The 16,333-nt window shown below is 35.1% G+C and overlaps 2 protein-coding genes across 2 annotated transcripts in view; both read left to right on the forward strand.

Annotated features, from left to right (window-relative positions):
* Window positions 1-16,333, forward strand: part of LOC123552947 (protein unc-80 homolog) — a 101,962-nt gene that overhangs the window by 40,320 nt on the left and 45,309 nt on the right. Inside the window, 10 exon segments of the mRNA XM_053541548.1 lie at window positions 912-1,046; window positions 7,553-7,653; window positions 8,491-8,577; window positions 9,032-9,115; window positions 9,900-9,968; window positions 10,389-10,487; window positions 10,863-10,959; window positions 11,397-11,596; window positions 14,049-14,156; window positions 15,313-15,357. Of these exon segments, the coding sequence (XP_053397523.1) occupies window positions 912-1,046; window positions 7,553-7,653; window positions 8,491-8,577; window positions 9,032-9,115; window positions 9,900-9,968; window positions 10,389-10,487; window positions 10,863-10,959; window positions 11,397-11,596; window positions 14,049-14,156; window positions 15,313-15,357 (1,025 nt within the window).
* Window positions 3,877-7,174, forward strand: LOC123558578 (uncharacterized). The gene is made up of 2 exons (XM_053541547.1): window positions 3,877-4,155; window positions 6,143-7,174. Exons 1-2 carry the CDS (start codon window positions 3,998-4,000, stop codon window positions 6,600-6,602), a joined length of 618 nt encoding a protein of 205 aa, XP_053397522.1. The 5' UTR covers window positions 3,877-3,997; the 3' UTR covers window positions 6,603-7,174.

The raw sequence follows: 16,333 nt of genomic DNA on the forward strand, positions 1-16,333 counted from the left end.
TGTAATTAACTCACTCACTCTGAAGTCTGGATATTGTCATAGTGGGACAACCAGTCAAATATTGTTTTTAAGTTTCAGTGCATCTAATGCTGTTGGGTTTGAGATTTATTGTGTTTAATGTGCAACACATGCAGTATCTCTCCCCACCCTTTTAAATTACTTTATCTTATCCAAAGGCCAGACTACTGGTGTAATTACACATGATAATGCATTGTGAACAGTAGTCCAACCCAGGGTTCAAGCTAGCCCAGAAAAATTCAGAGAAGTAACTTCTCCCTCCAATCCAGCGAAAATAGGGAGAAGATTTCTCATAAAAGGGAGAAGTGAGGTTTTGGGTCAAAATAGTCATTAATTACACCATATATTACCATTTTGATGGTACAACACAAAGAACCTGTGTAACAAGTCCGTTTCTTTTTCACAAATGACTTTGTAAGACTTACTTTTCTAATTGTACAAATTTACAGTGACCTGTTTCTGTCATCGTTTGTTTCTTAAGATTTTGATGAAAGATCGCTGGCATGGCTTCTCTTCAAAGCTGGTGTCTGTCTGCTGCATTATTTGTAATTTTTTTCGTTTTCTTCCATGTTCTTCAGAAGTACTGGATCTTTAGTGTAACAAGAAAATAATGTCAGATATCAAATTAATTGAGCTGCGCCATGAGAAAACCAACATAGTGCATTTGCGATGCGCCTGCTGGTCTGGATCCATGCTGTTCGCTTTCAAAGCCTATTGCAATTAGAGAAACTGTTAGAGAACAGGGTGGATCCTGACCAGATTACGGGGATGTGCAGGCTGGTCTGGATCCATGCTGGATGCAAATGCACTATGGTGGTTTTCTCATTGTGCGGCTCAAATATACTATCCTCCGGTTAATATGAAATGTTTAAGTTTTATGGTACTGCGTATAGGTGACGAGGAGCGCCAGGAACACGGACATCATGTGCAGCTAGCTCAGACTTTCTTCCCATCATCCATCTGTGCTATTGTATTACCCATAATACATCTGCTCGAGGATGGAGAGGTTAGCGACGATGGTGTAGCAGGTATGTGTTTGTCTCACGAACACACTTTTTAAGTGCTGTGTTGTGGCTTTAAAAAACACCCCGTACAAGTTATGAAAAAAAACAAAAAAGGTACACAATATGTTGTAATGATGCCTGAACAGAATATATATAAATCAAAAGAGCTATATTGGAGAAAGATGTTTATTATTTATACACTGTCAGTTTTTATTTCATGCTTTTCAGTGGTTTACTGAAATATAATGGTAGATTATATCCTGGTAAACCCACAGTGAAATTTATCAAAATATAATTTTCACTGTGCCGGACTACTTTCTTCCCCCAATTGGACACCTCTCTATGTACATGTATATACATGAGGTGACAGGTTGGTTGTAGTAGCTTCCCTTTGTTTACATGTTTGTAACAACAACAACAACACCTGTCAAATCTGACGTCTGCTTTAGTATACAATCAAGATGTCTGTAGAAGAACTGGATCCAGAGGTCTTGAATGACATTTTCACAAATTTCTTTGACCAGGAGGAATATGGAGACTTTCAGGTTGCAGACAGGAACTTTAGACAAGTAGATGCTGACCAGTTTCTTAAAGAAAATGAAAATAAAAATACCCAAAAGAAGACAGAGAGTGACATGAAGTTATTCTTCTCTTTTCTGATGTCAAAAAATGAAATGAGAAAACCAGAATACATTCCCCCATATCAGCTTAATTCATTACTGTGTGAATTTATCTTGGGTGTTACCAAGAAAGATGGCAGGGAATATGAGCCTACAACTTTGCGGGGCTTTATAAGCTCTGTTGACAGATATCTAAAAGCAAGTGACAGCAATGTTGCCATATTCAAGGACAGAGAATTTTCCAAAACACGAGCTGTCCTTTCAAGAAAACAGCAACAGCTGAAAGGCCAGGGACTTGGCAATAAGCCGAGAGCTGCAGAAACCATGACAGAGTCTATCATTGACCAGATGCATGAAGCCAGGACACTAGGTGACTACACTCCAAGGTCTTTGTTACACTCCATGTGGTTTGTATGCACAAACCATTTTGGAATGCGGACAGGCAAAGAATGCCGTGATCTCTGCTGGGGAGATATTCATCTTAGAATGGACGAAACTTCTGGTGAGGAGTATCTTATATATGACCAAGAGAGACAAACCAAAACCAGATCTGGTTCAAATCCTCCGGACATTAGGTACGTTTCAATTGCATTTTTATTTAATGGCTTTATTACACTCCCGCAACGTCGAACATGTGATAAATAGCGGATATTACATGAGTGTCTTTTCATATTGAATTTATTAAACTCGTTGAATAAAATGATAAAATGCGAGGCTCTGCCGAGCATTTTATCAATTTTATTCAACGAGTTTAATAAATTAAATGTCGAAAGACACAAATGTAATATTCTTTTCATCACATGTTAGCTATTCATGTCGAAACATCAAAAATTCAACTTTCTTTTACTATACAAATAAGTCAATTTGTCCAGCGTCTCCTATACTGTAAACGACGTCGACGTCAAAGCGTTATTACACTAGTGTATTATCATTTTTATTTAATGGCTTTATTACACTCCCGCAAAGTCGAACATGTGATAAAGTAATTTAATTCATATACAGTAGATCTACCATAATTTTTGTGTTGTTTTTTTTCAGTGTCACTGAATGAGCACTAAAATTAGTAATTTCAAAATTTGTGTCACAAATTGAAATATCTCATTCTTCCACTGATATTTCTTTTCGGTTTATTTCATGCACAAAATGCTTTAAATATTTTGTATTTTTGATACCATCTTAAAATATCTTTAAAATTGCACAAGCTTTCCTTGTGAAAATGTGAAATCTGTGAAATAAAAAAAAAAATATATGTGAAATCTGATATTACAGGAGTGTCTTTTCATATTGAATTTATTAAACAAGTTGAATAAAATAATAAAATGCGAGGCTCTGCAGAGCATTTTATCAATTTTACTCATCGAGTTTAAAGGCACTGACCTCCAGATTTGGATAAATAATATTTTTTCTTTCAAATTGAACTTTGGTCATATTACGAACATTAGAATATGAGTTTTTGTTTCTAAAATAATTTAAAAATCCTATTCAAGAAAAAAAGATGACCGTCTCGGCAATCGAACCCCGGACAACCACGGCAATAAAGACATTTTCCCGTCTTCGTAACCATAAAGCTATTGAGGAATTAGTGAGTTATGATTTCAAAATACAGATTTTTATAATTGAGACAGTTTACCTGGAGTAATGCGTTACAAACGCATTTCGATTTTCATCGTAAAAAGTAGAAAAAACAGCAAATTCTAATGTGTTTCCGTAACATGATATAGTTTGTCAGTAATTAAGTTTTAACCCTTCTTAAGAAATATAGCATTTATTTCCAGATATCTAAAAAATCTTTTAGTAGACTAGTAGAATGATCTGGAGGCCAGTCCCTTTAATAAACTCAATGTGGAAAGTCACAAATGTCATATTCTTTTTTCCCCACATGATAACCTTCCTGGCGAAACATCAAAAATTCTACTTTCTTTTACTAGATTATATGAATAAGTCAATTTGACTAACGTCTCCTATACTATAAACAACGTCCACGCGTTTACTGAAATATAATGGTAGATTATTTGTAATGATAACGATAAAACACAAAACAGCTATCCAAACTGGGATTCGAACCCAGGCCTACTGCTACTTAGTAACAGCCGTCCTTCCGCTAGATATTTGGATGCACAACTGTTGTATGTTGCTACAATCACCATTACGATTTAGAGTTTTAGACTTGCATTTTTTCTGTAAAATGTCTGTCAAAAGGTTAAAGACTGTAATAAAGATAAATGTTTTAATGATGTATAACAGTGTAAATTTCATTACTTCAGAGGTACAAAACCCAAAGCCTATGCCACTGCTGACGCCCAGAGAGATCCTGTACATCTGTACAAGCTGTACAGCCAGAAACGACCGGACGAAATGTGCAAACCTGACAGCCCATTCTTCCTTACACCAAATGATAAACCACAGAGATGCTGGTTCAAAAAAACCCCACTTGGAATAAATAAACTTTACAACATTATGAGAGACATGAAGGCTGAAGCAGGAATTGAAAATCCCAGAATAACGCCTTACAGGTGTGCATATTATACATCTATATTCTTATTTTATGCTTTTCCATGGTTTATCTAGATATAATAAATGAACAGCTGAAAATATCCTGATATAGCAACGTTTTATAAGCCTGATTTTATAGCCGATATTGTTCTGAGTTCCAAACTGAAAAATTTGCCCCCCATTTTTCTGCAAACATTTTCAATTCAGAGCTTTAAAACGACAGTTTTACTGGAATGTCAAGTACGTAAATTATAAGCCGTCATATGGATACTAAAACTTTTTCCGACAATCAAAAAAATTCAAATCTGACATCTATTGATCTTTTCTTTCCTTTTCAAATTCATTTCTGAAAAAAAGAAACACCCTAAAACTGTAAAATATCTACTTTTGAAATACCCTTACCAAAGTCATACCTGCATAAATTCAGTATATTTAAAGTAGTTTGATAACAAGAATCTTCAAGTACTTATCAGACTGTAAGCCCAGGCCTCCAGATAATTTTTCATGCAATTAGTGTTTCAATTCTTTGTTTTTTCACAACCAAATTCAATCAGTATTAGTTTTGCATCGCAAACATTTAATCTTTCTTAGTTAGTTTTTTTTTTTTTTTTGCTGGAGGGAGTGCATCTATCATTTTTTGTCCGTTTTCAATGACTTTAGTAATTTTTCTGTTACGTTTTAGTATTTCGCTATTCATCATGGGCTATTTCCAACCAGAATCAATGACATTTGTTATGATGTCCGGTACAATTCCACCTGCGATTTCTTCATTAAGATTTTTTCCGTTCTTGTCATAAAATTAACCATAGAAGGACATGCACTGTCAGTTTGATGCTTTGCTCATCCTCGCTTTCTTACTGCCGACGTCATATTCGCAATTTCTTAGAAGGTGATATCATTCTAGCAAGCTAATAAATGGCACGATTAAGATTTTATCGCTGACTTGAATTAGCCGTGAAATTAAGAAAATTTTAGTAATAAGTTCCCAAACATGGTTTATCGTAGAATAACCCGTGTTTTCTGTGTTCTTATGCGTACATGTAAGAATGTATCAAGAAGGCCGTATTATTTTAAATACTGTTTCGCATAAGAACGAAAAACTCGTGTTATTCTACGATAAATCACACTTGGGAACTTGTTATTTCGATTCTAACACTACATACTAGTATCAACAGTGTAAGAAAAAAACTACTTTTTACAACCGTGCTATGCACCTGGATCGGTAACGTCACTGCACGCGAGTGGTTTATTTAAGAAATAATATATCTCATCGGTGATTTGTCGCTGAATAAATCACTGTTTGGAGTTCAGATGCGAAGGAATTATATCACGAGGGCGGAGCCCGAGTTGTATAATACTACGCAGCTGAACGACAAACACTGATTTATTCAAGAGCAAATCACTAAATGAGATGTATTATTTTGATTCTAACACGTTACCAAGGACGGGACACCTGCACTTTACCAGTACGCACATTAAATAAACACTCCCCATTTATTCTTATGGGGGCTACTGCCCCCACACCCCCGTTTTTCTGTTTTCTTTAATGAATAGATTATTGTTACAATTTATTTAAATGATTGTAACGAGCACATCCTACCTTTTACAATCCTAGCAAAAAGTGCGTACCAGTAAAGCGCATTCTAGCCCCAAGGACTTTAAAGTACATCTTTGCCGGCATTCATTAATTATTTGCCCGTTTTCAATCGGTTTCTTTCTAGCGCGCTGCTACGCCGTTTGACGCGATAATTGTGACGTCAGAACAGTGAATTGTTGTTTGATAATTCACTGATTCCAGCCTTCTTTGTTTAATAGTAAAATGAATCGGATCGTGTTAGAATGCAGAATGAGAATAACCCGAGAGCCCTCCCATGTCAGCCAACTTAGAAAAACGAACTTATGCCTGCATACTTATTCTAAAGAAAATGCACTTGTACAAAATAATTTATGCCTTCAAATAATTTCATAGGTCAATGATATGAAAATTCCATTCATTTTTTTTTTCAGCTCCAGAAAACATCTGGTTCAAACTCTAAACGATGCTGGGGTCCCTGCCAACCAAATCATGCAAATTTCTGGTCACAAGAATGTGAATTCTATAAACAACTACAGTAAAATCAACAACGACCAGTCGAGAAATATTTCTAAAATACTGTCGAATCAGAGAAATGAAACCAACCTTCAAACTCAAGGAAGTGGTGCTGCCAGTGCTCCGGAGCCATGGACTGGGCCTTTCGGATCCAATCGCTCTCGCAGTCTTTTTGCAAGCAGCACTTTCCACGGACCTGTGACTTTCAATTTCCACAGTACATCTGTATCGGAAACACTGTCACAAATGTCCACAGTTAACGTAGGCCGAAGTAATGCAACTGCTGAAGAGTCCGTTTCCAACATGCTCGATTCGCCAGTTGCCACTGCCAGACCATTCAAACGAATAAGAATGATTCCAGAAAGTGACAGTGACTAACTGTAACACTCACGACACGAGAGTTTACATATAAGTCCATTTAAAATCCCACTGTTACACTGTTCGTATTGTTTCTCCAGTTATTTGTTCTAACTGTTTACCGATTGACTGAAGTAAAACAAAATGGCGGACTCGAATTTTGACAAGCGCAAGTGCGCGTATCTGCGCGTATGAATTTCACACATTGTTTGTTTAAATATATCTGAAGTTACATGAATAAAATTTTTGAAGTACCAAATATATTATTTATATCCCTTACAAATAAATTAATCTCCTTTCTTCTGTTAGACAAAACACAACCTGGACCAAATTTGTAGAACTATTTGGGACGCATAACACAGCGCTGACAGTCGTAAACAGTGGGGCTCCCTGCGGGGGAATTTTTAAAAAGTAAAACGATTTTATAAAAGAAACCACTGAATAAGCATGAAATAAACAGAAAATTTGTTTGTTTCGGTGAAAGATCGAAATTTATTTCATCTCGTGAACATCACATGTTAATATTTTCACTCGTGGCTTCGCCACTCGTGAAAATATTCATGTGATGTTCACTCGATGAAATAAATTTTCGATCTTACACCGAAACAAACAAATATCCTCTATGTAATTAACTGCAGACATATAGGTGCTGATATGCAAGGTTTTCCACTTGAAAAAAGGTTGTAAAATGTTGCTAGTAAAGGCAGAACAGCAAATTCTTTCTACATTGATATAAACTTTGTGTGATAGGGATGTGGTATTAATAAGAGTAATTCCACCAATCCCAATCCCCACCCTTCAACTCACAGGTTAATGGAATACATTAAATATTAAGCACAGTTTTTTTCTGCAATACTCATAGGTGCTGCACAAAGTCCTCTAAGAAATATGCTATCAAGAAATCAGTAGATCATATTGCATTAAGAATTTTTTAACAGATGAATAACAATGTGGAATCTCTTTTCATTTAGTATGTGAAGTAGCAGAGAAGATTATCTGGAACTGTCTAGTAGAAGATCCAGTGCTGTTTATGAGACATTTCTTGGAGAAACTCACACACAAGGATAAACATGTAAGATTTCCAATGTTACATTTCTTCAAACACAAAACAAACCCCAAATACAATATTTTTTTTTAACTCGAAACTAGCAGTACAGAATTAATTAAACCATGTAGGTACCTGAATGACACAGATTATTTAGTGCTTTTAAAAAGTAAATCCAAATTTTTGTTTAACTCAAAAACTAGCAGTACAGAATTAATTAAACCATGTAGGTACCTGAATGACACAGATTATTTAGTGCTTTTAAAAAGTAAATCCAAATTTTTGTTTAACTCAAAAACTAGCAGTACAGAATTAATTAAACCATGTAGGTACCTGAATGACACAGATTATTTAGTGCTTTTAAAAAGTAAATCCAAATTTTTGTTTAATTCAAAAACTAGCAGTACAGAATTAATTAAACCATGTAGGTACCTGAATGACACAGATTATTTAGTGCTTTTAAAAAGTAAATCCAAATTTCTGTTTAATTCAAAAACTAGCAGTACAGAATTAATTAAACCATGTAGGTACCTGAATGACACAGATTATTTAGTGCTTTTAAAAAGTAAATCCAAAATTATTTTTTTTACTCAAAAACTAGCAGTACAGAATTAAACCATATAGGTACCTGAATGACACAGATTATTTAGTGCTTTTAAAAAGTAAATCCAAAATTTTTTTTTTTACTCAAAAACTAGCAGTACAGAATTAATTAAACCATGCAGGTACCTCAATGACACAGATTATTTAGTGCTTTTAAAAAGTAAATCCAAAATTTTTTTCAAGTACGTTTTTAAAAAAACATATTGACATTAAGTGGAACTACACTTTTTGTAATTGTTTCATGTTCAACATGTATTACAGGAAGAGTTACTGTTCCTGTTGCGAAAACTTGTCATGTACTACAGAGAGTTACCTTCCCAAATGGCTCACTCCCTGTTCAACTATCTGGTAAGTATAAGTGTAATACCAACTATAAATGTACTAGGCTAGTTATATAGCAGTTTCAGGTAGTACAATCAAACTGGATGAAACCTGCAGAATTTCTTAGAGTTAATGATATCAGTACTTCAAGCCATTGAACTGTACATTATACAGGGACTTTGCCGGGGTCTGACTGATAATACCAGTTACAGTCAACAAAGTTTGACTGTAGTAGAGAAATATGCAAATAAAAATGCTGTATCCATATTTTAAACATTTAAAAACTTATTGCTACTTACCTATGATACAACTGGAACAAATGGAATCAAAATGGATAAATATTTGGGTAAACTAGTATTACGCAGTTTCAAAATAACTTGTTCAAACTTTTCTAAGAAATTTATTGAACTTTCTTGAAAATTTTACTGTTCTGTAATTAAGATTATGTATACACAACAGTCAGATTGATATGTTCTTACAGATTGGGTACGTGATGTTTTATGTTAGAACACCGCAGACATATGGACAGGAAGCCATAGCTGGTGCCCTTGCATTACTTTGGCAGGTAATACACACTTGATTTTAGGCTTATCACTGTCAGCAATCTTCTGCAGTTCAAATGATGGCGCATGACCTTTTAAGGGGCTGCCAGAGATTGAAATAGAAAAAATTTAATATCTTCTCATAAACCACTTAATGGATTTTCACCGAACTTAGTCTGATATGTCCTTACAAGGGAAACCCTTAAATTCAATTAGACTGTTCTACTTGGCCTCTTATGTGAGCTAAAAATAGATAAATCTTTTAAACGACTTATTCTCATGAACTTCTGGGATCGCTAGAGCTAAGAATACAGAAACATCTTTACACATCTTTTTCTGATGAACCTCTGGTTAGAACATCTCCAAACTTTGTCTGTAGCATCTTGGTATGGTCCTCTTTCAAAGAGTGTTTTCTTGTTCACTAATATAAGAAGCATGATTAATGCAAAGCACTGAACTGAAGAATAGAGATCTAAAGTAACACAATATCTGTATCTTCACTTCTAATGGATGCTGTAGCATCTGCATTGATGTACAGCAAATGACAACGTTCTGCCAGTTTGGAAATGTTGACTTATGAGGGCCTGTCTTTTTCTTTGATATTAGTTATGTCAAATGATTTATAAGGAGATGAAGATCATACTGAAGTAGGAAATAAGTGTACACAGTTACCCATTGGTAATACAGCAGAAGATAAACGAAACATTCCTTTCAACTCTACTGCTTTCTTTTAATGCAAGACTTGGGGAAAATTATTAAAAATGAGTTGGTCACAGATATTTGAATGTGATTTATTTGTTGATACAGATAGTGCCTAGTGTTGAGGGAATTTACTTCAAAGATCTGAAACAGACTCTGAAAAAGGAACAATGTGATGTAAGTCCGTTTGATACTTTCTTTTATTTCCTCTTGAGGGCTGTGATAGTTTCAGATTTTGAGAATTCATATGATTGTAACTGAAAGTTCAAGATATAAGATAGCTTTGCCATGAAAAAAGTTTTTTTTGTATTCATTTAGCTGATAACTGTCACACACAAAATCAGAATTGCATTTTGAGTTTATACAGTGAAATTTTCACATATTTAAAAGCTGTTGCTTTTAATTATTCATTTAAGCGCCGGTACAGATTTCATGGGAGACTTTGGTATAAGAATGATAAATGATTTAATAAGACTTATTGGCAATGGTTTGAGAATAAATAAGAAAAAAATTCCTCCAGCTCTGCTCTGATGAAATAGTTTACCTGGTAATTTTAATATTTTTACTGGAATGTAATGTACATTTATTGATTTACAGCCAAACATTATGATATCTGCCAATGTTCCTAGTGCTAAGAAGATAATTGTACATGGACCAGACCTGACAAGTATACCATCACAGTTTCCTGTGCATGAGGTAAGCTATACTTTATATACAGTCAATATATTACATACAATCTCTCCAATCTTGTACACGATCTTCATTCACTTGAACACGACAGGACCAACAAAATTTGAGTGTTATTGGTAATATATAAGTTTTTTTTTGTCCTCAATCTTTAATAATTGTGTGGGAAAGTTACCTGTTACAAACAGAATACCGGTTAAGGCTGGAAAACAAACTAGGAACATTGATTAGTTTAACACTGACATTAACTGACCACCATACTGAAAAAATGTTTTAAAAAAACAGCTTCAGACCCAGTGAAACAAACTAATAAACAAAAAAAATCTGTTTTTTATTTACCATGTGTCTTTATACAGCTTAATCTCTATATAAACTTCAATTCAGGACACCCAGTTCAATGTGATCCACCAAGATAGTTTGGATTTTTTCAACATACCTGAGGATGAACAGAATTCTTACTTCCTGGTTGATACCAAATCGAGTAAGAACAATATTATATAGTTTAACATCTCTTATTGACACCTCCAGGGAGTTACAATCAGACAGAATTCATTGTAAAGACTAAACTCACTAGATACCTTTCATACCAAGATCTTTATGATTATTGTTTTGAACTTCCGAAACATTTATGAAATCTACTTCAAGAGAAAAACATTTTTCACCAGTAATAATGTACTTCATTTCATAGCAGCGACTCAGTTTAAGCTGAGAATTCTGAAAGTCAGCCTTTTTAATTGCATAGCTGTGAATGATTGTTTACATTCCTATTTAATTCTTATTTAAAAGTAATAAATTTTTTCTTGCTGAAATTTTTAACTTGGTGTTTGGAAATTTATGTTCTTAATATTTCTTGTTGTGAAAGTGAAATTTGTAGTTTATCACAAAGAACTCAGTAAGCATCAAATCATTACATTTCAGACCAGATCCACAACATGAACTCGTATGTGAGAGACTTCTACTTCTTCCGACGTAACTTTTACCCTCAGTTGAGTCTCGTACACATGGATCCTGAAGAGGCACAGGAAAACCTACAGAAACAAGCATTCTTACTGAAGTTTGGAGAGATAGGGAAAGTTCTGTTTACAGTGTCAGTGCTACAGAGTACAAGTTCTCATCAGGTAAGTTTATCAATTTTACAAATGGAAAAATTCAGTATTCAGTTCATAAAAAGTTTAGGAATCTGATGTAATGGATAAGAAACTGAATTAACTTGGAGGTAGTGAGTTTAAAACCTGCCAGGATCATTATCTTGCCTCTCTGTGTAATCATGATCTAGGTTTATCACAAGAACAGGATTTAATAAACAAGCTTTCTTCAGTATTAAGCTAAAATAGTTTAATAAAGAAAAAATTGAGATTTTTCGAAGTGCCAAATGATAATACTGCTTTAGACACAAGTAGACTTTGTTTCGAGCATAGAATTCTTTCGTGTCAAAAAGCCATCCAGCTGGCTACAGGTCACTGGTTTACTCATGTACCTTCCCATGGCTGAAATAATGACTGAAGTGGGATCTTGGGTTTTCCTCTACTTCCAAACAGCTGGAAAACCACCATATGAGAAATTGTGATGGTTAGCTTAAAACCAACAGTATTTCTATGTCTGATTGATTTGTGTATTTTGTATCATGCTGACTGCTAAATAGTTATAATCTTCTGTCTAAAAACAGAAGAATTCATGCAACTTATCTGTTATTGAAGAGGGAAGGTTTGGAGAACATATAGGATTCTGTAGCAGGTAGAGTTAGTGTGACAATTGCTTATTAAAGAGTACACTTTCACCCCTTATTTCTTGCTTTCACCGTATTTCAGTTGGCTGAAACACAGACAGGATTGTGCCCTTGATGTTTAATGCATACTTCTGTATGTGAACATACTTGAACTGACAGATGCATACATTTTTTGTAGTGTGTTACCCATTTGATGCTAACAGGATTTACCTCTTGCTGATAAGATAGATCAAATAGTTCAGATCAGTGAAGCATTATATTTCACTAACAGCCAATGATGTGCAATTTATTGTACCCCCCGACAACAAAGTTGTAAGGGGGCGTATACTAGTTTCAGGTTGTCTGTCTGTCCGTCCGTCTGTCTGTCCGTAGACACAATCTTGTGCGCACCATCTCTTCGCATTCCCTTGACACAATTTAATGAAACTTCACACAAGTGATCAGTAACAACAGTAGTTGTGCATGGGGCATGTTAGGTTCTTTCAGAAAAAACTTGCAGAGTAATGGGACTTTGTTTTTTGTTACTATACTATATCATAGACACAATCTTGTGCGCACCATCTCTCCTCATCCACTTGACACAATTTAATGAAACTTCACACAAGTGATCAGTAACAACAGTAGTTGCGCATGGGGCATGTTAGGTTCTTTCAGAAAAAAAAATTGCAGAGTTATGGGACTTTGTTTTTTGTCACTAAACTATATACATAGACACAATCTTGTGCGCACCATCTCTCCTCATCCCCTTGACACAATTTAATGAAACTTCACACAAGTGATCAGTAACAACAGTAGTTGTGCATGGGGCATGTTAGGTTTTTTCAGAAAAATTTTCTGCAGAGTTACTGGACTTTGTTTTTTGTCACTAAACTATATACATAGACACAATCTTGTGCGCACCATCTCTCCTCATCCCCTTGACACAATTTAATGAAACTTCACACAAGTGATCAGTAACAACAGTAGTTGTGCATGGGGCATGTTAGGTTCTTTCAACGACAAAAATTGCAGAGTTATGGGACTTTGTTTCTCGTTATCATACTATGTACATACAGTCTTCATATGCAGTCTTGTGCGCGCTTATCTTCCGAACCCTTGCACACAATTTAATGAAACTTTACACAAGTGATCAGTACCAACCCTTGTTGTGCATGGTGCATGTTACGTTCTTTTAGATAAATATTCTGCATAGTTATGGGACTTTGTTTTTTGTTACTATACTGTATACATACAGTCTATATACATACAGTCCACATAATTATGCAATCTTGTGTTCGTCAAATTGCAATGTACTGTGTCAGTGCATGCGGGGGTACATTCATCACCTTTAGTGATAGCTCTAGTTGTCTATGTGTAATGAAGAATTGTTCTGTTAAGAAAGTCAAAGCTTTAGACCTCTCCAATCTTGCACTTTCATCACCCAAGTCATCAGCCAGGTTACTGTTACTCCTTAGTCCTTCCTCACTTTACAAACACCTTATACATCCCTGTTCACACTCCAGTATCCATCATTGTCTACCATGTCATCATTATCATCTTCATCATCACTTGAATCATTGTCATCATTAGGATTTAGCATTATCATTTTCAAAGTATCGAAGGGTTGTTTTGCAGCTGAAAATCTTAATGAGAAAACACTTTTTATCAGAAAATACTTTGAGTTATTGGTCTTTTTTAACTGAACATTGTGAGTCTTTAAAGTTCAAAGAAATTTTAAATTTGATATAGAACTTCATTTAAATTTTTCCCGGATTCTTCTGAAGGTTTTCTTTTGTCAAACAAAATTGCATATTGCTAAACATGTGTATTAATATATTTATCATGTTTCTTGTTTGTTTATACAGCTACAGAATCACATCAGTTTCCTACATGAAGAATTGGTAAAGCTCCCCTCATTCCCGAGGAAAGCTCTAGATGCTGAGTTTAGTTTGTATGATGGAAGTCTTGGAAAGGTTAGGTTCTTTGTAATTATTATGTACCAGTGTGCAAACTGTTTTAAGATTTATACATTAACAAATTCTGTCAGACATAATGAAGATCACATTTGACCAGAGGGGCCTTTGTGGTCGAGTGATTATGGTTGCTGACTTCAAATCATTTACCCCTCAATGATGTTGGTTCAAGCCTCACTCGGAGTGTTGAATTCTTCATGTGAGGAAGCCATAATGCTGGCTTACGGAAAGTTGGTGGTTCTACCTAGGTGCCCACTCGTGGTGAAATACTGCACAGAGTAGTTCCTACAGTCTTCCTCCACCATCAAAGCTGGAAAGTTGCCATATGACTAATAAAAAAAAGAAACAACAAAAAAACAACCTTTGACCAAACATAATCTGACTGTAAGGTCATCATTTTCATTTAGAACTTGAGTAATTGTGATATATTTTTACCTTTGAATAAAGAACCCCGGCAAATAATGACAGCTTTTTGTCTCTTCATTGATTTTGCAGAGTTTTTACTGCAAATGTATTTGAAATATTTCTGGACTGAAATTCACTTTGCAGTTGTTTACAGGGTTTTTTCTAGCTCATTTGGGAGCATAGCCTATACCCCCAGAATTGGGAATTTTGACGCATAAATGTTCCAAATTGGGAAATATTTAGTCCCATAGGATATAGTAAGGATGTGTGTAAGCACTTTCTCATACACTTATTTCACATTGTAGAACATCTTTAACATACTTCATTACGAAATTGGTCAATTTTTGTGCAGTTTTGATGACATTTTTTCAGAATGTAGATTGGGAATTTTTGCATTAATTTTGGGAAAAATACATACTTTTTGGCATTGGGAATATAGCCCAATAACGGCTATAAAAACAGCCAAAAAAAAACCCTGGTTTAGATTCAAACATTTTATTTAAACAGACTGTTATAGTCCATGTAGAAAAATTAGTTTCAAGTAATGAACATTTTAGCATACAACTCTTACATTTGAATGAGGGTTGAGCACAGATTTCCTGACATGGCTAACATACCATATCATTTTGACAGTACTCAGCTTACTTATTGTTTCTACTCAAGTAACATTTAGTTCTGTATGCTTGTGTTATGGTTTTAGGCCAAGCAGATAGTTTAGCTTTAAAAAGTTACACTCTATATTTTGTTGCAGGAATTGTTTGGTCTGGACACATTACATAAATTCTCCTGGGTAAAGGTAAGTAATTTTTACATTGTTTTTCTATCATACCAACATGTCTATACAGATAGCTACACAGTGTATACCCAGCCTGGACCAAGACACTCAATTTTTCTCTGAAGACTTTATTTATTTTACTTATGAAAAGGCGTAAGTTGAAAAAAATACTGAATGTTTATTCTGTTTTATTTGCTCACCTGTCACATAGTGACTCACCTGTCACATAGTGACAAGGTGAGCTTTTGTGATCACCCTTCATCCGTCGTCAGTCCGTGCGTGCGTCCGTCAACAATTTCTTGTCTGCACGATAGTGGTTTCATTTATGATTTTATTTTAACCAAACTTGCATACAACTTGTATCTCCATAAGATCACGGTTCCTTTCTTGAACTGGCCAGATCCCACTATGGGTCCCAGAGTTATGGCCCCTGAAAGGGCCAAAATTAGCTATTTTGACCTTGTCTGCACAATAGCAGCTTTATTTATGATTTGATTTTTACCAAACTGGCACACAACTTGTATCTCCATAAGATCTTGGTTCCTTTCTTGAACTAGCCAGATTTCATCATGGGTTCCAGAGTTATGGCCCCTGAAAGGGCCAGAATTAGCTATTTTGACCTTGTCTGCACAAGAGCAGCTTCATTTATGATTTTATTTTAACCAAACTTGCACACAACTTGTATCACCATAAGATCTCGGTTCCTTTCTTGAACTGGCGAGATTCCTTTATGGGTTTCAGAGTGATGGCCCCTGAAAGGGCCAGAATTAGCTATTTTGACCTTGTCTGCACAATAGCAGCTTCATTTATGATTTCAATTTAATCAAACTTGCACAAAACTTGTGTCACCATAAGATCTCGGTTCCTTTCTTGAACCGGCCAGATCCCTTAATGGGTTCCAGAGTTATGGTCCCTGAAAGGGCCAAAATTAGCTATTTTGACCTTGTCTGCACAATAGCAGCTTCATTTATGGTTTGATTTTAACCAAACTTGCACA

Source organism: Mercenaria mercenaria, chromosome 4 (genome assembly GCF_021730395.1).
Source record: "Mercenaria mercenaria strain notata chromosome 4, MADL_Memer_1, whole genome shotgun sequence".
NCBI lineage: Eukaryota > Metazoa > Mollusca > Bivalvia > Venerida > Veneridae > Mercenaria > Mercenaria mercenaria.

Excerpts from the sequence above, each read along its gene's own strand:
- LOC123558578 (XM_053541547.1), top strand. The coding sequence starts at position 3,998 with ATGTGCAAACCTGACAGCCCATTCTTCCTTACACCAAATGATAAACCA. Across the intron at positions 4,156-6,142 it reads CCCAGAATAACGCCTTACAG|CTCCAGAAAACATCTGGTTC; the intron begins GTGTGCATATTA and ends TTTTTTTTTCAG.